The 26,046-nt window shown below is 40.8% G+C and overlaps 1 protein-coding gene across 1 annotated transcript in view; it reads left to right on the top strand.

The window, feature by feature from the left end:
• Positions 1-8,550: 8,550 nt before the first annotated feature.
• Positions 8,551-26,046, top strand: part of znf609b (zinc finger protein 609b) — a gene marked incomplete at its 5' end in the record, with an annotated part of 54,133 nt that continues 36,637 nt past the window's right edge. The window contains one exon of the mRNA XM_080843386.1: positions 8,551-9,306. Coding sequence (XP_080699512.1) covers positions 8,551-9,306 — 756 coding nt within the window. The remainder of the gene's footprint in view (positions 9,307-26,046) is intronic.

Below are 26,046 nucleotides of genomic sequence, written 5' to 3'. Positions count from 1 at the left end.
ATTGACATGGGTTAGTGTGGATAGGACCTGAGTCTGGGAGTCGATGTGATGATGCGTGCTCTTTTCAGCCAACAACAGAACAGCTCCCGTGGCTAGCTTGCATCAAAATGCTAGCGGGTTTAATGTTGGCAGGGGGAAAAAGACGCTTAAGCCGTGGGTGGGTGGACCGAGGCTTTTCTGACCTAGGATGCCCAAAAGGATCTGACTGAGTTTTCTTATTTCATGTTCTATGGGTTGGTCCCCTTTAACACAGTGCATTCCTCTGTATTACATTTTTCAAATCCCCATGCAATTCGACCCATTGTGCCTCAAGTGATATACTATGATATCCAGTCTGCATTGCATTTCATTGGATTGAACTGACGAGCCCTGTGAATTGGTATTGATTGGGACAGGCCTGGCCCATATCTCCCCGCTTTTCTCTAAAATGGCTTAGTGCAGTAGGTTCCATTTGGCCCTCACATGTTCCTGAGCACTAGGATGGGGAAGCAGTGCTGCAGATGCTGGTGTTAATTATTTACTTGTGATGAGGGTCATGGGGCATGAACCTTCAGCTGGTCAGCAGCCTCTTCAGCTGCCCTTGTGCTCACAGGGAGGGAATGGCGGAGCACTTTATGGGACTTATTTACAGCCTTTCTGAGCAGTCGAACAAAGCTGTTAAGGGTAGGGAAAAATGAGGTTAAAGGTGCAGTTTCCAGAAGTGCTTGACAAAATGGGAGAACCACCGACTGGTGTCTCATGAGCAGTAGAATTAGCCTAGTATTGAATCCTGAGTTGCTGTCATTCATATGTCTTTCCAATAACTGGTTGTAAAAAAAAAAAAAAAAGGCACTACCGCTTGTGGTACATTTTTAATATTATAACATTATTAGCCTGCTGAAAAACATGTCACTTATTGCCTCATGAATAGTCTCATTGAGTAAGGCACATGACAGAGAGGAAGCACTGTTGTCAGTCTTTGCTTGTGCTCAGCCAGCTTAGTGGCAGTCTTATCTTTTTAGATGACAGATGTGTGTAATGTCAACAACCTGCACCATTCATCCCATTTTCATCAAGACGCATTTTTTTTTTCTCTCAGGCCAACAGGGTAAAATACTGGATGCCATTAATAAAAGATCCAAGAACAGAGTATAGCCTATACTATCTTTTTCTCCACGTAAAGCATGCCGTTATATTTTTAGGTTTTGTTGTTGGTTACTTTCAGAAAATACTATTTCTCACGTCAGACAGTAGTTTTTGCAGTACAGCTGCATTATATTAAGGAAGAAGTAAATGGCTGATTAAGCTGTTGGTCTTGTGACATGACGAGTCTTTTCTCCATATGGTGTTTGTTTGGGTAACCAGCATCAACTGGCTCGGGTGCACAGGTTTGGACTCCAGTTTTTTTGTGCGCTATTTAGACCAAATGAACCTTGGAAAACCAAATAGCTGCTTCAAAATTAATGTCTTTGTTGACTGCATTGACTTATCCTGCAGAAAATAGTTGTTTTTCATTTTTCAACCTTTTAAAAGGTTTTGTGAAACTGAGAGCCGGAGATGGAGTTTCACAACAGTGTCAGATGTGAAAAATTGAGATTTACCTTGTTGACAGATCCATTTCAAAGGAATGGCATGCCTAAAACATGTCTACACTCCTCTCAAGGACTTCTGAATCATATCCTGTTATTATTTATTTGTTTTTAAATAGGGAAGTGGATATGCATATGGACGAACTATGGAATTTGTTTTAGTATGACTAAACTACAACTACCAACAACATCTACAAAAACACAACATATCATGGACAAACTTTAAAGCACAAAACTGAAAACTGTGATCTTGCTTGGCAAGAGCCGTAACCTTTGCAGCAAGCAAAGTAATGGTCTACTGAGCTGTTGCCGCTAACATTGATAGGAGATAGCCATTCAGGTCAAAAGTAATAGGGACAAGAGTCACATTTTTCTCAGCATGCAAACACAATATATGTGACTGAGTAAGCACATAAGGCATGTAGCTAAACCTCTAAACATTTGATTGTTTTTTTTTTTTTTTAAAAACTTGTTATTTTAGCTGGTTTTAAAATGACAGGGCCTTCCTTTTGGTCATCACCTAACCTAGCTGTCTTGTTGATCCAGTCGGAAAATGCTGATCTACCTACCAAACTAGCAAGTGATTCTTAGAGGACAGAATACAAGATAGAAGTGGCTATCATTTTGAACACTCAGTTGAGATGGACACAGCACAGATCTGGTTAGATTTAAGTTGGTAACTTTATGGTTTTGTCATAGTTCTGTTTTTACATCAGGTACTTGGAAGAATGTTTGGAAATATTGCAGTGAATTTGGATCAGCAATGCTTCTTGTATTACAGCATGTTTGTAGATATTAATTTGTGGATATCTTGTGAATAGTCAAAATGACATTATGATCAAGTATTTGACAGTAGCCACCTCATACACTATAGTACTTTTTGTCAGTTCTGCATCATTGCAGAGATTTTTTTTTTCTCTCTCCTGTTCGTTATTGTGGATTGAAGATCTCAGCCAATGTGTACAACTGTTTATTAAATGTGTGGAAAATCAATATCATGGAGATAACTCCCTTGTTCACGTCACTAGACAAAACAATATGTGCCTTTAGTTAATGATATGGATACTGCTCCCTCTCTCTAGATTTAAGACACTATGGAGTATTGTTCTTTCATGGGATGAGCTTCGAAAGACCCAAGGGGAGAAGGAGCTCAAGCCAAAGATTGCTATGACTTTATGCGAATCAGCAGCAGCTGTGACCTACCATAACATTGAACAAAGTACCTTCTGGGAGATGATGCATTGCATGTAAAATATCCTAGAAAAGGGTGATGTTCACCAACTGCTGATTACCAGCCATCGTCACTCTGTAAGAGGTTTTACACCTAAGTCATTTTGGTTAAATACTTCCAGGATGAGCTTACCACCCTGGGACATGTTAAGGTTCCTGGATAGTACAAGTTCCTACCAAGGATAGGAATGATTCATTATGAATAATGACATATGTGATTTATTTTTCTAACTACTGATTGAATATTGTCAATGTTGTTGGACAGACCCACAAGCCATACACTGGAATCCTACCTTTTGTTATACATTTACGTTCAGTAACATAATGGCCGTGTGGTCACTTCCAAATCCTCAGAGTAAATTGATAAAACTTGCTGGTAAGCCCTCACTTGTCGAATAAACACTTTGAATTTAGCGTAGCTTTAGCACTGTATAGTTCGCACTTATAAAAATTCTCTGTTACCACTCACCAATACAACTTCATGTTAAACATTATGTTAAAGTAAAGACTGCGTTCAAAAGGTGTTCTGTCTGTCTGCCATATCAGATTTGCCTTCCGTAAACAGCTGGTATTTTATAACAGTTAGTGTTGATCAGACTTGCTGTGCTCCTTGGGTTGAAGAAATAGAACAATGCCATAGATACATTATTAAGTAGACCTGCTCGTACGATACTCTGGATCGGCAAGTGCACAAATGTACGTAGTCGTACTCTGTCTGAAAAAAAAGTGCTATCTATGCATCCCTAGAAAGAACTATTCTACATGTGGTTTACTCATTCAAAAAGTGTTTCTCAGACGTTCATTTCTGCTCTTGAAACTGTTTAGCAGCTGTGTTTCAGCTGTTCACCACTACGTCATAATGAGTCATAAGCAAATTCCAACTCTGTCGTTTGGGCAGGAGCGGTTTAAACGACTGGAATAAGACGTTTCAAATGGAACGTGATGTAAGTTAGATGCTTTGATCTTTACCCAATTTAGAACTACCGGTATAGTGCTTTGAAATTGAAGCAGAACGGACATTTACAAGATTAAAATAAATTACAAATGGGCATACAAATGGAAAGCCGAATTTTTTAGATCTTTCATTTTGCAGACAATTTGGAGAGATAGGCCTATGTGTGCTTACTGGGTCGTTGTTGGTAATTTCAGAGGCACACCCCGCCCCCAATCAAAAAAGCAATGGACTCAAGCTTAGGATTTTAAACGGAGTGATTGCATCAAGCTGTTGGGAATTGACTGCAGATATTAGACAACAAAAAGAGATTTTCAAGAGCACTACCTATTGGTGTGATAGGGAGGCGAGGTAAAAAAAATGGTAAGAAAAATCACTTTTCTTCTCCCCTTATCACATCCCTAACAAAACAAATCAAGTAGGCAAAACAGTTTTTGATGGAGTTATCTCGGTAGCAAAATAATTTATTGATAATGGGTAGGGCTGTAACGATATTGGATCGAACCGAGAAATCGCGACACTCTGGGCCACGAACCTGCATCGCGATGCGAGGAGGCAGAACCGCGACATGCCCTCAAAAAGTTTGGTTCGCTAGTAAAGGCGGCTGCTTGCTTCAGCTTTGGGGTTAATTGTTGCGCAAAATTTACTCAGTGCAGTTCATGCTCCCAAAGGTAGCGCGTGTTGTCATGAGCCTGCCATTTGCTTGGCAGATAGAAAGCTGTTTCCCTAACAGAAAGTCTGAAGCTTGAAGTTCTTTTCAAACCTTTGCTTGGGTAGCACTGCTAAACTGAGCAGACATGCAGACTACATTTTAGTAATCTCATCAAAAAGAATAATAATAATAATATCGTGGGGTGTATCGAACCGTGGGTCAAGAATCGTGATACGAATCGAATCGTGAGGTAGGTGTATCGTTACAGCCCTAATAATGGGCAATAATCACATTTAACAGAGGCCTGTAAATGGCAAAATTTCTTGACAGAATGCCTGCAACAAGGGTTTTATCAATTTGTCTGACTCTGTACGATGCTATTTGGCCTTCGCGTGTCTAAATGTGGCAGTAGGTCTTTTGTGTTGAGTTTTTAAAGATTAAGATTTTAAGTTTTTTATTTTTCATACATCGCTATGTTATCTTTTAATGTTGTTTAAGCTAATTGTGGGATTTGATGTTTCTTATTACCTCAGCTATAGAGGTTGACTCACAGGGCACCTGTAAGATTTTATTTTCACTTTCGCCAACGTTGTGTGGTATCAGGGCTTGAGACTAACTTTTTGGCTTAGGAGCACTGTGCTCCTAACCCAGAAAAATTGGGAGCATCAGCAAATATCTAGGCGCACCACTATAAAAAGCGTGCTGGAAAACCGTTATTCTGTCACGTCCAGGTTTATAAAATACCTTAAAGTCCTCAGAGTGACGGTCATTTTTCAAAGTAGCAGGTTGCCTAAAAATATGTACGTCAGCTCCCTCCGGCAACTGCAAATTGTAAACAAAGATGACGGACCACACTCCGTTTACAGATGTGGTGTTTTTTGTTGTTTTTAAGTTACCGAGAAATAACCACTGTACTTTCCGATAACACCGTTATTGTAACCAGCAATAATGGTTGATGTGATTTGTGAGGCGTCAGTCAGCCAACTTTCTAACTCTAGCACATTAGCCTAACGTTCTTTCAGCTTACCAACGTCACATGTAATAGTACATGCCATCTTAAAGACCTCTCGAATTCACCCGTAAAATATCTTGCGTCAGACATCTTCTTAGCGAGACATCAAGGTAGTTAGACGGCTAGCTATCTTACTTTTAAGAGTTAGGGCAAGAGATGTTAACCGAGAACAAATCATATGCACAGAGTGCGTTAGAGTTGTGTCTGCGCCGCATAGCAATACAGCTAACTTGTTCAACCACCTGAGATTTCACCACAAACCACAGTATGATGACTGTATTAAGGCTGAAGCTAACGCTACCTCACTGATCTCCAACGTCAACCCAGCGACCCTGCATAGCGCGACATGGTTTTAATCTGAAGTGTATTTATATCTTGCTTCAGGTGAATAAGAACAGTATGTTTTATTTTGATGCAAAGATTTGCACATTAGCCCATTATCTAGGCGCAGGCCTTACATTTGTGCTTATTTCTATAGGCGCACACGTGCGACCGTGATTTCAAATCAAGTCGCACGGCCAAGATTCCAGTCGCATATGTGACCAGATCAGTCGCAGTCGCAAGCCCTGGGTATGGCATCTGCCCTTGGCGGAGCCACTCTTTTTAAACTTTCTTGCATTGACTGGGAAACCACTTTTCCAGTTACAAACATGGAATTCATGTTGGGCATACTAAATTTTCATACAATACTGAATGAGCCAAGATCAGGTTATAGATAATGTCATTATCACAGTTCACAGCTGCATGAGGTATCATAGACTGCTAGTAAATCTGGGGGTTGTAGGGAGATGAATTAAAACATCCTTTTCCTGGAGAAAGCTTTGTAGGGCCAACGATTTTCCGCGATAACGTAAAACAGACGGTATCGCCGAATACCCTTTGAAACAGAATTGCAACTTTCAGACGGAAACATCATTTTGTGCAAATTCCCCTGTATTTTGCCCTGTAAGGCTGTTTTTCTTTTTCTTAAATAAACACAACAACAATCGCAACGATGAACAAACATTAATTAAAGACAAAACCACTGAGAAAATGTCTCTGCGCTAAACTCCGCGTTAAACCTCTGCGCTAAACCTCTGCGCTAAACTCCGTTCCGGCCACGGCCCCCTTGTCAACGGTTGATGCACACTCCACAGCTACAGCCCGTCACATTTACTCGCTCATCGCCTGCAAATAATGTTTTTTTTTGTCTTCTTTTCTGTTAATGGCTAGCAAAAAAACTATCTTAGAAGGTCTGGGTCACATATTATTCTCTCATTTTAAGCAATCAATCTACCTCAGGGTGAACAAAATTCACCAAAATGTAAAATTGGCACCCTCCTGCCCAGTTCTACACTATCTTGTAACTCGCCTCACAACAGGATTGACCTGGTAGTGTAGTTTGAAATGAGCTTAGCAGGTCTACACCACAATTTGTATACCTATGCAAGATCTCTTCTATCCAAAGGTCCCTCACATGAATCAAATCACTGCTTGGACAGTTGTGTGTTGTAGTATTACATAGATGCCAGTATAACATTATTTCATTAATTCAGTCAACAAAACTCATAACCTAAACAATCGTTGGTGTAAGTGTCATATGGAACAAGGGGGGGGGAGGGGGGAGTCAGTGTTATGATTCATTTTTGTGGCGCAGACATATAAGGTGAGATGGTCTTATTGTTGAATACTTTGCTGTGAGTTGAACACTTCATCATTGACCTGTCTACTGAAAAAGCACTTTAGAAACGTTACTTCATTTGGGGCACATTGTGCGAATATTATGGGAGCTCTATCTTTGGTATCTTGATAAACTTTATGGTATCGTAACATGTATTATTGAAAATTATAGAAATTACAACATAGCACATCTGCAGTGTTTTATGCAGATTGGTACAACATTTCTAAGGAAAATAATCACACATAAAACTTTATTTAGGGTTATTCTGTAAAATGTTGTCTGTGAGGTAAGGTAAGGTAAGGTAACTTTATTTGTACCCGAGGGTAGATTTGGTTGCAGTTAAAAAAGAGTGGACTGCTTACACACACATAGACAACATTAATGACATTGACAGAAAACGGACAGTGACATAACAGAGACGACTAGTGCTCCAGACATAGGGACATGGATAACAAGTATACAAACAGTTAGTAGTGTCAAAATACAGCAGATAAAATACAGAGTAAAAGCCATCATAGATACTAAACACTAGTCCAGAATAAATAAATAAATAGATTAAGAAGGCTGTACGGTCCATAAGTTAATAGATTAGTGTGTTGTCTGACCATTTGTAGTCTATAGTCTGGCTATTTAGTGTTTTAATAGCTGAGGGAACAAAACTGCCCATGTATCTCTTAGTTTTGCATACAGGCATTATGTACAGCCTGATGGAAGAAGCTGAAATTCACCATTTAGTGGATGGGATCCGTCTTCTAAGATGGACCCAACTAGCCTCTGTAGCTGCCTAGTGTGTAGGGATTCTTGGTTCAGCTGTGGCTCTCCAATCAGCCTACTAGCCCACCTCACAATTTGGTTGAGGGAGTTCTTATTTTTTAGGGGTAGGTTGCTGAACCAAGACACCAGGCTGAAGGAGATAGAGGTGTGAGCCTTGTAATACAACTTTCATTTTTTTGTGATGCTACTATCGATAACCAATTCCAAAAAATGAATATGACTGAAATGGAAGGTTTCACCCAACAATCATGTGATAGTGGGCCTATCTGACACAGTGGATATATGTTTTGTTCTCATTAAATACTTTTTTTTTTTTTTAACCCTAGGATGGTTGTACTGAAGGATTTTATCTCCATAAAACCCAATTGGCTTTTCGCAGTGTTTTCTAAATCCTTCTAGCCAATTATTTAGGTTTGGTTTAGAATCCCAAAGTATACATTTGGCGAGTATACTGAAGTAATTTATATAGTTTGTTTGAGCTATTTTCATGGGTCTTGATCTGTGTACTAAAAGGATGTTTGTGATTGTTGACCTCCATTACTCATCATAACAATTTTTTTCCTTTCTCACATCCCTTAGGGCAAGATGTGGGTATCTGGGAAGTTGATATCAGTACCTTGAGGCGGCTGAAACCCCTTTCCCACATCAAACGGTCTGAGGACTCAGACCTCAGTGTGATTTTCCTGGGCTGGTGGCACTAAAATGTCCCTAAGTGGTGGCACTGCAGGCGGGAAAGGTGTGGACTCGAATGCGGTGGACACTTATGATAGCGGTGATGAATGGGATATCGGCGTTGGAAATCTAATTATTGACCTCGACGCTGACTTAGAGAAGGATAAACTTGAGATGTCTGGCACCAAGGAGGGCGGCATGGCGGCGCCCCCCAGTGCCGTTGCAGCTTTGCCAGACAACATCAAATTTGTGAGCCCAGTGCCTGCCCCTCAGGGAAAGGAAAGTAAATCGAAATCAAAACGCAGCAAGAACTCTAAAGACAATAGCAAGACTCCTACTGGAGATGGAGCCAAGAAAGATGCCCAGAGCCGACCTCAAGCAGAGGCTACTGGCACCACAGCAAGTGCAGTAGGCACTGGAAATACCACGCCCATCAAGGGTGTCGAGAAGGGTGCGAAAGCTTCACGAAGCGTACCCAACACCAAGAAGGATAAGGACGGATCGAGTGGAAAAAGCAAGAAGGAGAAGGAGGTTCTGGTAGGTCCCGTGGCAGTGGTTGCCATTGAGAGGGAAGTGGCAGCTCAAGCTCAAGCTCAAGCACTTGGAGGTACCCGTAATGCGTCCTTTGAGAACACTCAGAGTGCAGCAGACTCAACTGAAGCTGAAGAACATGGGAATAACACCTTGGAGCCTGTAGGGATTTTACCCCCACTGGCTATTAAAACTGAGCCAGAGGAATTGGACAATAGTGACTGCAGAGCTCTTAAGAAGGTGAAAAATGAAAAGGTAAGACCTTTTTATTTTTTTGCATTGTTTGGTGGTTTTGGACGATGAAGGGGGGAAATTTTCCTATGAAGGTAGCCTAGCTGAGAATAACTAAGAATAGGCCTGTAGTCCTATAGGAGAATGAGAAGTATTCTAATCAGAGTTCTGCTACAGCCCATCTTTTTTTCCTTTATGGAAATGGTTGTATTAAAGGAGTCTAGAATGAATGCTGTTTTGACAGTCACAGTGCTTCCTCCTAATGGTCCCAACATAGCTTTGTGGTGGGGGAAGGGCTTGGCTTGCCTGAACTGCTTTCCCTACTGTCACGGTAGACTGGGGGGTTGGGCTGGAAGGAGGTTGTTAGATTGCCTTAACCCATAGCTCCCTGGGACGGGAAGCGTTTTATGTCTCCCTGGATAGCTAGGATGGGGGAAGGAAATCCCAACAAAGAGTTCAGAACTCTTAGCCAAATCTGGGAAATGTACCTGGACTAATCTAGATTTGTCTTGCTTGTAAGTTTTATTAGGGCTGGGCGATTCACCCCCCAAAAAAAATCTCCGATTTTTTTCATAAAAAACTCGATTCACGATTCGATTCACCCCCCCATGAAATGACTACTCACTGTAAAATAATTTCCAAAACACATTTATTTTCATTTTAAAAAGTGCAAAAACTATATTCATATGAATTCATTTAACCTCATAAGAAGCACTGCATTAGGTCTACTAAAAAAAAATCTAAATTAAGCTTTTAAATGACACCTATATGATAGATCAATATTGTCCAACTAACACTACAGCATAGATATTCAATAGCTTATTATACTATAGTCTTACTGATCTGACAAAAATCCGCATTGAAAAAACAGAGGGAAGGCAAACAGTACCTCTGCTTCACTGAAGGGGGCGTGCGAGAGCCCACCGGTCGGGGATAATTATTAAGCCATTGCTCTACGCTGCTACCACCGTCAGCGTATTTCAGCCACTGACGTGGCTGGCTCCCCATTATTCGCAAAGAGCCACCTACTGCAACATGCCCTTGGTGTAGCTGTAGCTGCTGTTGTGTTGGCTGTTATTTCTTCCTCCCTAGATGTTCTCTGCACCTTTGCTTGAGGTGATGCAACGGCAATGAATCGGCACATTATTTTAGCTTTCGTTTATCTGCGATAATGGCGTGTGGTCAACTAAGTTGGTTTCAACTCTTGATTCGCACCTTTAGTGGCACCTTTCTTTGGCACAAGCCCACCTCTCTCCCCGTGTGTTTCACTTGCCATGTTTGTTTGTGGATGAGGTGGGAGTGGGACGAGACAGGAAATACACTACGGAAAGTCTGCAGGGGTCTTGGCGAATGTAAAAATGAAATGCTTGCGCTATGTGCTTAGTGATACGGACAGTGGATAAAAAAAAACCACACACAACAAACAAACAAACAAAAAAAAAATCGTACAACTCGATTTCCTTAAAAAACGAATCTTGTTGACGTTTCAACTCGATTTTAAAATCGTATCGATTTTTTTGCCCAGGCCTAAGTTTTATATTTGTTTTTAAATGACCGCAAGTAAGCCTAATATTTGTTTCTCCTTAAACATTTTGCTGTGTAGTCCATGTATATTCAGTAGGTTTTTTCATTCACTACACCTGTTCTGTTTTTTGAAAATGGCCAACTATTCTGTCCAAAATGCTTTTTTCTTTCTTTCTCCCTCCACTGTTTATTAGCGATCATAATTTAGATTTTAATCATACGCACCTTCATTATGATGGTTATCAGTTAATCATGAAACACAGAAATAAAAAGCATACAGTTGGTCTGCTACCCAAGATTTGATTTTAACAGTGGGTGCTTGAACAACTGGGGAAACAGATATGAGTAGTTTTGCTTTTTTGAGCGCCTGTAAATAGACCTGGTCTTAGTGGTGAAAGGGTGTGGAATGTGGAGCCATTTCTCATGAGAGAGGCGTAGTTGTTTTCTCGCCTGCGATTTGACTGGCAGGTAGGCTAACCCCATTAACAGGTTTTTTTTAAGTGTTAAGGAGAGTATCTATGACGGGGGTAAGAGGCAAACGGTGCTGCTCAATACTGCATGGTATGGGTTCACCGCATAGCTTTTGTATGTGACCACACACATGGTGACCAGCAGAGCTCTGCATTTCTTCCTCCCTCCTAAGCCTCAAATATCTTTGCTGGAATGTTAAGTTACTAAATCCTGCAAGGAAGCCATTCCGCTCAGATATGTTGCCATTCCCCTCAGCAGTACTACTAGGCTAATTATATTCTGTATAGTGTTATAAAATGAAGATCCGTAGCTCTTAATTTGGAGAAAAAGATTAAGTTGGGTCGTAATGTTTTTTTGTACAACTGATGTTTTAAGTGGCTCCCCATTTGACATGCTGTAGTGTTTTTGTGGACAGGCAGATGTTTCATGAGCAGCCACCCATAACATGACACGTACCATGTATCTGAAAAATCCTGAATGCCTTACACATGTTTGCCAGTTCAATACCCTTGATATGCATGCGAGGTTGACCGCCAGTTCTGGTTTTGTTCAGCCTTGTTCAACCAGGTACTGAAGTGCTTTATTCAAAGGGGTTCTGTTTTCAAAGCACCAGCGTGCAACTTGAGAGCCCGAGCTCTTGGTCTGCTTTGTGTCTGTGTACTTGTTCAGTTCTTGTTGGTTGGAGTGTATGAGGAAGGAATCAAGGCACTGTTTGGCTTTGTCAGTCCCAAGGCTGCGGTGTTGTATATGAGGTTCTCTCAGTTTGCTCTCTCGTTGAGCTGTGTGTTCTCCAGTAAAATCGTGCAGCAATAATTGTTTAGCACATGTCTGCCATTAGCCCCCTGTCTCCAAAACATGAAGGGAAAAAGCCATTTGGAACAGAAGGCAGATGATGGGAAGTGGGTTTTTGAGACGAAAACAAAACCAAAAAAAAAAAAAAATGTTTACAAAATGAAGAGGTCACACTTCAATTTCACAGTTGATAATTTGATCAACCCCTCTCTGAGCTCCTTCGTGTTTCTCCCCTCTAAGCCCAAACAAAAGGCTTGCCAGTTTATTGATTTGGTTATCAAGGTGACGAGGTCTTTGGGGTGTTTGTACGCATGGTGCACTGAGAATTGTGTGCTCTTTGTGCTCTTGCTGCTCCGGTTCTTGAGAGAGGATTTCGATCGTACAGGAAGATCACCACACCAAAGCAAACAACTCATCTGAATTCTTTTTTTTCCCCAGAGCACTCTTGTGCTTAATTTGGTTACCTTGAGAGGGTACTTAACCCCATGTAAAGCTTTAATGAAAAGATTTGACAGTTTGGAGGTTTTTCATAGACACAACCATGTAAGGACCGATTTGGTTTTTCGTTTTCATGGAAAAGGCGTTACTCTATGCCCGACTGGAGTAAGATGTTAACATTAGCCCAAACTCCAATATGAATCATTGTTGCCTCTGTCAATATGCAGAGGATCAAGGTTACAATGCAAACATTTGTCTTCATATTGGATTAGACCGTATTTTCTTTGACAGATTTGGGTTATTGATTTGTCACGTCAAGTGCCAGTGAGGATAAACATTGATCGCACATGTGCAAATCATTCCAAGTCCAGTTCCAAATATTTTTACAAAGTGCGCTATATTTAGTGTTATGAAGTCTAACTAAAAATAAATGAAAATTAAATGGATAATGGTAGAATTGTAGTCATTTCATAGTAAAGTACAAGTATAGTCCTAGTCATGAAAAAGCGTTATGAATTCTGACTAATCATAGTCCCTGGAAAGGATAATAAATGGTCATGCCATGGACCAATTTTTGGAAAGATGGATGCGACAACTCCCGTGAGAACTCATCCAATGCTCTCACTGCTACACCCTCTGAGAAGAGTGTAATTCAGTGAAGATTCATCACCCATAGCCAGTTTTGTACTGCAGCCCTGAGAATGTCAAAGGGCCCCGCAGCTCTTGCCTATTTTATGTGTCTCAGGGTGTTCAGTGTCACCACATTGTTGCCATGTATAAAGGGAATGAGAGAACACCGACTCCATCCCCAGCAGCCCTATTCAGAGAATGGCTACAGGGATGCAGATTACAGCTTAGATCTCTAAACCAGATTTCCCATCCCCCCACTCACATGGCAGAGCGCGGCGGTCGGGGAGGAGCAGCCCCAGACTGCTTGACTGAGGCCATTGAATGGGGCATGCTGTGAGACTTCCAAGTCACCATGTTCCTGGAACGTTTGGCCGCGGGCCTGTGACTGACTGCATTTTTTAATATCGGTTTCCTATCCTCATCTGGCCCATGAACCCATCTGTAGAGAGTGTGTGTCGTATTATTTACCTACTGCGTGCTGTCTCTGATTTGTGAGATCTTCCTCTCCGCTGAGAACTGAGTGCTTTCAAGTTATTTTTCCTTTTCAGAGGACGGGGAATTACCGGGAGTGCTCAAGTTCAGTAGCCTAATATAGATCAGATGAAGCAGTTTGATCATTTTGCTTATGAATAGAGCATCCAAATGACAAGGAAGTCCATTCCATTTGGAAATGCATTACAGAAGGTGCAGAATTGATAAGTGTATTGTTTTCAAAGAAATGCCTTTTAAGTTTTTGTAGTACTGGTTTGTGTTTTTTTCATGGGGTGGGTGGAACTGCCATTTCACCAAGTGTGCTATGTATTGGTGGTTTGACTTATTTGTTTAATAGTCCCTGAAGTGAAACGAGGAAACATGGCTCAAAACACCTAGGAAACGCACTGTGCCCTTATACTAACTCTGCATATTGTTTTCAAGGCAGAGAATGTCCTTTACCTAGGTTTTCCAAACACATAATCGTAGGAAATGGTGTATACTGTTCAAACATCAATACCTCATAAACATAGAGCTGGTAGGAGGAAAAAAATGTACAAGGTCGCAGAACATCTTGGCTCGGCATGTTAAAGTGATTGCAGAGCAGGGAAACAAAGCCCTTTCATGCCTGGCTTCTCCCCTCCCTCTGCTGTCTCTAGATCCTTGCCTGTGTTTGTGAGAGGGAGAGAGAGCAAGAGGGGGAAAGGGAGGGAGGGAGGCAGGAGGAGAGAGTGAGAGCGAGAGCGAGAGAGTGTTTGTCTGGCTCAGCATGCAGCAGGCAGGGAACATGGGGGAAGGGAAGAGAGTGGCGAGCCTGCACTGCTAATTCGGCTCATGAAAGACTTGAGCAGTGAGAGCAGCTGTCTTCCATTGTCAGCCAGCAAATTTCCAACGTGCCTCGTTCCGCCTCTCGATGCGTGAGTAGAAAGAAAGCTAGAGGGCAAAACGGAGGGGAATGAACAAACATAAGATGGATTGATGAGCAAAATGGGGGCCAAGATTTTGTGAATGCTTAAGTTGGTGCAGTCTCTCTCTACCTCTTTCTATCCCTATCCCTCCCTCTCTCACTCTCTCTCTCTCTCTGTGCCTCTCCCACTCTCTAAATGCGAGCAGGATGAATGTGGAGTCGGACAGGCTTCTAATAATAAACCATGAGTCTCTTCTGGCTAAGCTATGTGGGGAAGACTGCCTCACTGTAGGAGGAGAAGAGGGCACTTCAGGGGTAGGGAAAAGGAAAGGACTGACTGGGGGTAGCTAAATGAAGGAGGAAGGAGGGAGGCAAGACAGCAGTATGAATGGATGAAGTCTTTAACCTCCTACACACTGAATAGTTTTGTCACGGCTCCCACAGCTGCATTGAGCTGGTGGAAAGGAAGAAAGAGTAGAGGGAGGAGGAGAAGGGAGCTTGGCTGAAAGAGTGTTTCCATTAATGGAGCAGTGGCTCCAGAGTTGTTGGATCCTTGAGGCATGTGGTGTGATTACCAGAACAAAACCCCTTGCAGTAGGGAGGGGCCAACAACATGGCTTCTTCCTCCTCGAATGTCTGCTATTTATGGAGACTTACATTATTTGTGTGTGTGTGTGTGTGTGTGTGTGTGTGTGTGTGTGTGTGTGTGTTCCCTTGCTTGATTTGGCTACTTCCCCAGGCCCTCAGAAGTGTAGCCAAAGTGAATGAAAGAAAAATGTGTCATTGAAAAGGCGATGTGTGAAATTAGGATAAGATATTTCCAGTTTAAACTATGCATGATTAAGTGTGAGATTTTAAGATGTTTAACTTGATTGCTGTATTGATTGCCGACCAAACATTTATTGTGCAAAAACAAAATGTATGATCTTTTTCCATGTATTCTTTCCTGTGTTGGTTTCTGGGGGTTGGATGTTGTATCCTATCCTACAATTAAAACACATTTGTTTGTAATCTGAAGAAATGTAACTGAATTGTCCTAGATGCTAGAATTCCAGAAAAGAGTCCCCCCCACTGATAACCAACATGCCTTGTGTAGCATTAACTGCATTAGGCTACATGCTCAGAGGTAGTCAGAAAATAGAGAACATTGCAGTATAATTGTCATTGTTTGAGCCGTATCTAAATTGACCAAAAAACACTTGAGTATATGGTCCAGGTCGATAGTGCAGGTTCTACTCATAATGCTAATGGCCATGTGAGTGCTTACAGTGGCAGGCAAAAGTATCCAACCCCCCTGAAAGTCATCACCATTTTTCACAATTACAAAATATACTTACACACATTTAACCAATCACTATTTAAATTAATGCTCTAGTATATTTCCGAAAGCAATGTATTTGATTTGTCTGCTAAGTGAAGTCATTACATTTTGAAAAATACTACTTTCTAGTATTTAAACCCCTGTGAAAGTTCCAGTTTCGTGTTAAAAAACAGATGATACAGTGGCCACTTATTTGACTGTAGCTGATCATAATTAGGTACTAGCTATGAGTGGTTAAAGTAGAGCTCCCCTGGATGTGAAAAATCACTCTGTCTAAGGGTCATCCGCCAGGTTGCGAAATAAGGATAAAAGAGACAATGTGATACAAATTCTCAGTGAGGAAAAGGCTTCAAGAACTAGCCTATGTGTTTCCAAGCGCTTTGATGTCCACTTGAGCACCATTTCATTCATAAGAATAAAGTGGAAGTTGCATCACACCACCCAGATGCCTTGTAGAGAAGGCTGTCCCCCAAACCAAGCATCCGAGGAAGATATTAACTAGTGGGGGAGGCCACTACAGTCCAGCCATCACCCTATTTGGGTGAAGGTGCAAGAGTCCACAATCTTAACAGCTATTTATAAACTGGACTCATGGAGGGTTGCAAAAAAAGCCATTGTTTAAGATCATTACAGCTTGTATCGAGGTTGCTTAAGATGTGGGAAAGGGTTTGTATGGTCATATGAGACCAAAATAGAGCTTACTGGCAAATCCTGAAATCACTTCATGTGGCATTCTAAATCCAACACTGCCAGTGCCTCAAAAAATACCATCCCAGTCGTGAAATATGGCGATGGTAACCTTATGGTGTGGGGATATTTCTTGTCTGTAGGAACTAGGGCTGTAAAAATTGCTCAAAAATGACATTCGAATGTTCGTTTGGAAAAAAATCACGAATTGGAATATCTCGAATATCGAATATCTGGTTGCCTATTTTACGCAGTTGCCGTCAATACGTCAATAATGCGACAAAACCATGGTTCAAATTAGTGGGATGTATACAGTACTGTGCAAAAGTTTTAGGCAGGTGTGAAAAAATGCTGTAAACTAAGAATGCTTTCAAAAATGGAAGTGTTAACAGTTTATTTTCATCAATTCTTCATAAATTAACAAAATGCTGTGAAGGAACAGAAGAAAATTCTAAATTAAATCAATATTTGGTGTGACCACCCTTTGCCTTCAAAATAGCATCAATTCTTCCAGATACACTTGCGCAGTTTTTGAAGGAACACGGCTGGTAAATTGTTCCAAACATCTTAGAGAACTAACCACAGATCTTCTGTGGATGTAGGCTTCCTAAAATTCTTCTGTCTCTTCATGTAAACCCAGACAGACTCGATGATGTAGAGATTAGGGCTCTGTGGGGGTCATACCATCACTTGCAGGACTTTCTGTTCTTCTTTAAGCTGAAGATAGTTGTTAATGACATTGGCTGACATTGGCTGTTTGGGGTTATGTTCCTGCTGCAGAATACATTTGGTGCCAATCATACGCCTCCCTAATGGTATTGCATGATGGATTAGTATCTGCCTGTATTTCTCAGCATTGAGGACACCATTCATCCTGACCAAATCTCCAACTCCACTTGCAGAAATGCAGCCCCAAACTGGAAAGGAACCTCTACCATGCTTCACTGTTGCCTGCAGACTCTCATTATTGTACCTCTCTCCAGCCTCCAGCAAACAAACTGCCTTCTTCTACAGCCAAATATTTCTAATTTTGACTCATCAGTCCAGAGCACCTTCTGCCATGTTTCTGCACCCTAGTTTCTATGTTTACGTGCTTAGTTCAGTCACTTGGCCTTGTTTCCTTGTCGGGGTAGAGCTTTTTGGCTGCAACTCTTCCATGAAGACCACTTCTGGCCAGACTTCCCCGGACAGTAAATGTCTGTACCTGGGTACCACTGGTTTCTGCCAGTTCTGAGCTGATGCCACTGCTTGAAATCTTCCGATTTCGAAGGTAAATAAGCTTGATGTGTTTTTCATCAGCTGCATTAAGTTTCCTTGGCTGAACACTGCGTCTACGATCCTCAACGTCTTCTTCAAAAGAGCTGGAACTGCACATTTTGAAACCCCTGTCTGCTTTGAAATCTTTGTCTGGGAGAGACCCTGCTGATGCAGTATTACGTTGTGTCTTGTTGCTGTGCTCAGTCTTACCATGTAAATGGATAAAAAAAACATGTATTGTCTACATTTTTCAAAGCATTCTTAGTTCATAGCATTTTTTCACACCTGCCTAAAACTTTTGCACAGTACTGTATATACCCGTAAATCCTCCAATTGTGACCGGGGCTTGTATTTACTTAGGCTGCACAACGCACCGGCCTTTATTTGGGGCAGGCTTGTATTAGGGGCAGGCCTTTATTTCTTACTTATCTTCTGTTATAGAATTGTATTATTTAAATAATGGGCATAATTGCAGTAGGCTAATATAATTCATTGCATATGCGTTCAACACTGCCTGCACATCGCGTAGCGCTTTATGTGCGATGTCAACGTAATCATAAACATCGGAATTAACATCTCTACTGTCAGTCACGGAGGAAAAGATTTCCAAAGCCTTGATTTTAATCATTTTTCTAGACACTCTATTATGCTTACCGCGGACTGAAAAGTGCTGGTTTGATATCCAGCCTAACTTTCTTTCTACATCCACCTGCTAGTCGTAGCCTATTGCATTCGTCTCGGATCAATGTGAAATGTCTTTGCTGCTTTTTCTCCCGAATGTTCTTCAGCAATCAGCATACACTTTGCTGCTTTTTCTCCCGAATGTTCTTCAGCAATCAGCATACACCATCTCTTTGAATTTAATATCAAAGTTACGTAAGTCTACTACTGCTTTATGATTAGTGCTGTAGCGATGCGTCGATGATGTCGACGCGTCGATTTCAAAATTACGTCGACGCCATATTTTTACGTCGACGCTTCGCCACATACACGTTGTAGCTGCTAAATGTGACCCAAACAGAAACAAAAATTGCGCAAGGACTGAGAGAGCAGAAACCCAGGGAATTGCTTGGCTCCATTAGTTGATATTGGCGATCTAACGTAGTGAATCATGATACATACTATAAGCTGACCAACACTATGACTTAGCTCTCTGTGCCGTTTGTTCATGCTTAGTTGGCGTGTTCTGCAGCCGTAAGTTACGTTAACTAAACTGACACACTTGTAGCTAGCTAACGTTAACTACTAGCAACCAAGCACAAACAAACTGCACGGAGAGCTAAGAAGATAGTTTGCTAGCACCACCGAAGTGCGCAGAGCTCAAGCTACACAACACACTGAACAAACGTTAAATTAATGTAACCAACGTTACTTATTGTCCCCTTCACGAGAGACAATGGGGTGCGTTTCTATCTCCATTCTCAAACGCACCCTATTGTCTCTCGTATATAACGTTGGTTCAGTGTGTTGTGTAGCTTGAGCTCTGCGCACTTCGGTGGTGCTAGCTAACTATCTTCTTAGCTCTCCGTGCAGTTTGTTCGTGCTCGGTTGCTAGTAGTTACGTTAGCTAGCTACTATAGCGGCAGCGGCTAGACAGCTGTGTCAGTTTAGTAAACGTTAACTTACGGCTGCAGAACACGCCAACCAAGCACCAACAAACGGCACAGAGAGCTAACTCATGCTGTGGTCATTTACGAGTCAAACGCATAACATTAGACTAACGTTGGCCAGCTTATAGTATGTATCATGATTCACTACCACGTTAGATCGCCAATGTCAACTAATGCAGCCAAGCAATGTCCAGGACAGGGCTGCACATAAGGTGGTGCGCAGTGCTCATCAATGAATGAATGTTTTTATAAGCACTGAAAACATTTAAATTAATGAGCACCACATCCAAATGTGATAGGGCTCATTTGAGTACCAAACATTTTTACTGTGAACTCTAGATAAACATGAAATGCATTGTTGGACTTTTGCTGTGCAAAACGGTGCTCATTAAAGTATATTATTAAGATTTTTTGGGGTATTTATTTGAGATACATTATGGTTTTAATCGAGCAACAGAAAAATAATCGTTAGACTAATCGTCCAATTAGTCGTTAGATTAGTCGACTATTCGATAAAATAATCGCCAGATTAATCGTTTTGAAAATAATCGTTTACCCCCAGCCCTATTTATGATCCCTTCTGGAAAAAGTAACCTACCCAACTAACGTTACAGATAAACAACAGTTAGCTATACGATACGTGCATTTAGGCTAAACCATAGCAAATTGCCAGACGCGACTTCAAATTCGCCTTGTCTTCCTACGTGGGGAAATGTCTTTTTTTATTGCAAACAGCCCATGAAATTAGCCAACATTATTATATAATATAATATTAAACATGAGGAGAACATGTATTTGTGAAATGAATTCAATTAAATTGTGATGTCTTCTTTGAGCCGACGAACTGATGCTGGTAGGCTACAGTAGCCTAATATAGGCTACTTTATTTTACCCCCGGCTTGTATTCGGGGCCCAGCCTTTATTTGTCCGTATGGACCACGACCCCGGCTACTATCTGGAGCCCGGCTTCTAATTGAATCCCTGCCTTTATTTGAGGATTTACGGGTATATATAGGATATATAAATATATATATCCTATAAACAGCCCAGTAACGTGTAGGCCTTATCATGAAAAGCCACAAATTTGTATTGCTTGCATTTCACCACCACACCTGCAAGCGCGCAAACTATAGTAATCTGAAGAAGACGCCCGCTTCTGAATGTTACAAAGTATGCTACTGGTAACCTTCCTTGCTTTGCTTACCATTTATCGAGTAGGCCTATTAAAATCGATAAAGAAAAAAATGCATGTCGCCTACGTCTTCCACCATGCCAACGAAAGGGCCGGCACAACTACGCACCGTTCGAATTCATGAAAAAAAGCTGACTCGGCGTTTTTGGATACTATTCGAAATCGAATTCGTACTTCGAATATTCGTTGACAGCCCTAGTAGGAACTGGGAAACTTGATTTGAAGTGAGAATTAATGGAAATAAATTCTACACAATATTGCAGAAAACCTGTTGCAGTCTGTTGTAAAATGATTGCTTGGGAGAGAGATTACCTAACAATCGGACAGTTACCGAAGCTACAGGGCTAAAGCAACACCGGAGTGGCTCAAATATAGTAAAGTAGGGATGCACGATTATATCGGCACGACATCAGTATCGGCAGATACAAGCTTAAAAACGTAATTAGGTGACGTGTAAATTATGCGCACACGAAGCAAATGTTTAGGTTGCTATGAGCGTTGGCTGTATGGCAGTAGGCTACTTCACAGTATCAGAGGATGATGACAAAATGCTTATTTGTCAGGAAACTTTTCAGGAGATGGAGGAGGAGACTAGCCTGGATACCAGCCTGAACTCCGCCCACAAAATTTTTGGTCTGGAGATTCAGTCTGGAGTCGAGTTAGTTGGGAGGGTTTAAACGGCCCCGAAAAGTGATCTGACCATTCAAATTGTAAGGGCGGGCTTTATACGTTGATGGACAGATATAGAGAGAATACCGGTATACATCGAACAAAGATGGCGCCGTCTCGGAAGCTTAGTGGGACATATTTTATATGATTTAAGCTATCTACACGACTTTTATATGTCTACATTGACTCGGTTAGTTGTGTATACGCAAAACGAGTGTTGCCCAGGATTATGGGTCTTAACTGAAGCACTCTAGAGCATTATTGATAGGTTATGCTAACGCGTAGAAAAAAAAAACATTCAAACGAATGGTAGCTTCTAGCCTTGAGTGCTAATTAAGTAACATCAACAGATATGACAGCGCATTCATTTTGAAAGAGGAACAGAGAAACGCGATCAAGGCATTTGTCGATTGAAAAGATGTTTTTGCCGTCCTTCCTACGGGATCAGGTAAAAGTTTAATCTATCAGATGGAAATACTACGTTGCTCTGATTGGTTCTAGGTATCCAATTCAGCGAAGAGGAATTTTCTTTCCTGGTTCGTTGAAACACGCCCCATAATCACAGCCTAATAGTCCGGTCTCAGACTCATATTCTGACTAGAATTATGAGTATGACATCGTCAGGCTAGGAGGAGACGACAGCTTGGCCATAACGTAGGTTGCATGCATAGATGCAGACCACCCACGTGCAACGCTTTTCAACATTACCTGTCACGCTAATAGAAGTTAATAAGTAACGGAGTTAGCTAGACAACACTAGCTTGTTAGCTTGCATGCTACGTGACACTAGAGAAGTTGATGATCCCTCATTTCACGGGATGTGAAACGTTATGTCACGAGCCTACACTATCTGTACATGGCTTACTTTTGCATATGGAACTTATATAGCTAACTTGGCAATAACTTCACATAGATTAGTCTAGAAATCCTAGAAGGGACGTTATTAAAATGTAAGTCAGTTAACCAACGTTAGCTTGCCAAGTCAGCCAAGCTGCATTTCCAGAGTGAAGTTGTTCAAGTTCAAGGAGGTACTGTTCAAGTATGAAAATTGTGACGTGAAAATATAAATAAATCTGCCATATTTGAAACCATTTAAGTTTCTTGAGTGATGTCTATTTCTAAAATGATACAAATCCAAGTTTGTAATGTCCCCTATCTACAGCAATACCCTATCATAATAACAGATTCATTCTAGTACAGTAGAGACTTTTCAATAATTAAAAAGCAGAGGTGTATATATCGGTATCGGCCAAAATGAGTTTGTAAATATCGGCATATCGGATATCGGCTGAAATTCAATATCGTGCATCCCTATAGTAAAGTGAATATTTTGACATGGTTTGGTCAAAGCCCATATCAAAATCCTGCGGAGAATCTGTGGCAATACGGTCCAGGACCAACATGCCATCAATGTTCTATATAACTTCTTCCAAGAAAAATGGGGAAATAACACTGCAGAACAATGTGCTAACTTCAAAAGATTTCAGGCTGTTATTGCAGCAAATGTGTTCTCTACCATCTATTAACCTATAGGGGTTGAATGAATGCAAATAGAATATTTTGGTTTTTAAATAATTAATTTTTGATTTTAGTAGACACATTTTGTAAGGGTAGAAAAGGCTTATTTAGCCTTAATACACTAGCTGTAGTGTTCACAATGAAAATACTAATTGCTAAAATATGTGTAAGGATCTTTTGCAAACTAGAAAATGGTGATTACTTTCAGGTGGAGATGAATAGTTTTGCAAGCTGTATTTGCTACTCTTTTTTTTTTTTTTTTTACTACCCTTCCTGTATCTGACATTGTAGTCAAGATGGGTGTGCTTGAAATGTGAAACATGTTGTTTAAATCTAATCCATGCCTACTATAATGTGTATTTTGCCAAGCAGTAAAGCTTTGATAAGGCTCTTGATGAAATTAAATCTCAACCATGAAGGAAGAATCAAATTAAGGTTTATTGGAAATGTCTATTTGACAAAAGAGTTAACTGACATCCTCTTTTGCAATCACTCTGGTTTTTACTAAGATCTAGCCTGTTAAAAAAGGCTTTCTCATCTGAATGTTGATCTGAATGTTATCACTGTCAAGCTTTCATACAGTAATAAAAGCTAAGAACCTCTTACTTTCCAAGTTACTGAATTAATGTTATTCCTTAAATGAAATGTGAACAAAACTATTGCTCCAAAAATGCTTAATGATTCATGACATTTAAATCATTCATCATGACAATCACGGATATAGACAAACTATATGTAAAATTCAACGAAAATAATTTGTCATTCCTCTATTCCAAGATAAAAGGCTAGTTACAAAACTTAAGGTGCATTCTCCTTGAGTCATTGTGTAGGCTTGTAGTAATGGTGGTGTGTGATAAACATTACCAGCGCAATTCTTTTTGTGTGTCTGTGTAATCATTTTTTCCAGCGGAAATAAACATGGCAAGAGGCTGTGATCATATTTGCCTCTGAATATAGCAGCAAGGCTGTACGTTGTGCTCCATTAAGGCAGTGACGTAGTTTCAGTAAATAAATATGATGCAACCTTTGCCAGGCTATTGAATGGCTGCACTGGCTGGTGTAATCTTCTCAAGCAACTCTACTCTGCTCACCATGCCACCTTACTCATTGCCAGTTTTCTTGTTTTGCTTGAAGTCTTGTTTTTCTTGAAGTCTAAACACTGAAAAAAAAAAAATTGTAAGTAAGATAAGGTGAAACTGATCCCCACCACCTACATTCAGCGTTTGTATGGTCCATATAGTGGGCCTGATGTCGATGTCGGAATGTGATGGTCTTCAGGTTATGGGAGGTGGTGAGGGAAAGAGAAATCTGCGTAACTTGTACACCTGTCCAAAAGATCAAAGTGAAAGGTTATGCACAGTGCGTGGCACACTGGGACGTGGCATGAAATATTCTCGTTGATCTAGAATCAAAGGAGGTTCTCTGTAAGACCCTTACTACTACCCTTACTTGGTCTATTGGTGTTGGTCTTGAAATTATGACATCAAACAGTGTAATGTGGAACTGACAAATCAACAATAAGTGAACAATGTGTAATCACAGAATCATGTGGAGATTCAGATGTTTTATTTTGAAGCTGGCCTATAGGCCAGTCTGAATTGTAGTCTTGTGTCTTAAGATGACCAGTATTGGATGAATTTACCAAAATAACAAGCTAATAACAGCGTCATCTGTGAATTGGCTCAAATGTGTTGTCTTTAGTGTACAGGGGTACCCACTGAGCTGATGTAGATTGCGCTGTAGGATACTATTAGATGCCTTCTGTTGGCTGCCTGACTGCAAACCATTGTCCTGTCACAACATATATTGGGATTTAAATGAACCCATCATTTTTGTCTAGGTTAATTATATTCTGCCTGGGATGATATTGTGTGCTGCTTAGAATTATCCGCTTGTAGTGAGACTTTGAACAGGCTGGAGGAAACTTCCTCTCTTTTTTTTTTCTTTTTTTTTTCTATTAAATTTGGCTATGCTTGAAAGCAGGGTGCAAAATTAGTACCTGCCAACGGTGCGTAGCTTTCTTTGTTGGTGAGTGAATGGTGACGGTTACTGCATCACTCTGGCATGTAAAATACGGGTGCTGTTAATCTTCGAAAAATACTTTGGTTGTCTCTTGGTTATGATTTTGCTAAAACGGCTTGTCATATCTTTGCGAGAAGGAAGAGGGAAAGGGGGGTGAGAGACACAGAGCATGCTCCACAATCCAAAGAATTGTACAGATGCCACCGATGTTGAAGTACCTGCGGCAACCAGAATTACCTCAACTAATACTGCCAAGGGGTTGAGAACTCCATGTGAGGTAGGAGTTGCACAAAGTAGGCTTCTCACTCTTGAGCAGTTATATTAACTCTTGAGTCATCATCAAGTTGAGTTGAGTTTATCATCAAGTCAGTTGGGATGCATAGTGAAATGCAACAATGCTTTTTTGGTAGAGAAAATTTGAATTGAACAGTTGAACATAGTTTTGTTGTTCAGTTTTGTAATTCAGTAAGAGCCCTAAACAACCGGTATGAATGGAATACATGTTTTTTTCATTGGCTTGAAACAATGTGACCTGTCGGGAGATACAGCCTCCAGCCTGCACATTTTTGTTCGCCAGTCATTTTAAATGCAAACCGTACATTTCATAGATGCATGACTGGGGTAGGATGGGATCGAAAACTGTAATGAGTAGCAATGTCAAGAAGATGTAGAACAATAGCTTTGTTAAACATTGCGAGGCCTAATTCAACTGTTCTCTTTCAAAAAAGGTAGGCCTAGTTCTTCATTGTTGCATTTCACTCTGCGTCCCAACTGATGTTGTGATGAAATAAACATGCAACTGTTGTGAGTTGTGGGCGGATTTCTCAAAGATGGCTCTCACATTGAGTCAAGCCTCGAAACTTTGCTACTACATGCTGTGTACACAGCTTCACTAATAAATGTTGTCATTTTGTTGTAAAGGTTATATGAAATTAGTCATCTTTGCTTGCATCTAAGCCAGTAAGGCTTACTAATGATGACCTGGATTCACCGAATTGACAAGAAATATCAGTCAATATCTGAATATAATAAGAACCCACTTTGGTGGCGGAACTTTCACTTGTTGGCTGCTGTGAAACGTTGGTAATACTTATGGTAAAATGACACTGTTATCATCAGTACTTTACCATTGCTTAGTAAGGTAAGACCAGTCCAGAGATGCGCTATGCACTCTAATATTTATACCTCCCGCATGCAACTACCTCCGCTCCCACTTTCTCCTCGAGTACTCGAAAACCTGATTTCTTTACAGGCA

The sequence above is a fragment of the Sprattus sprattus genome, assembly GCF_963457725.1.
Source record: "Sprattus sprattus genome assembly, chromosome: 8".
NCBI classification, from domain to species: Eukaryota; Metazoa; Chordata; class Actinopteri; order Clupeiformes; family Clupeidae; genus Sprattus; species Sprattus sprattus.
The sequence above is the reverse complement of the archived record's forward strand: the minus strand, read 5'-3'. Positions and strand labels throughout refer to the sequence as shown.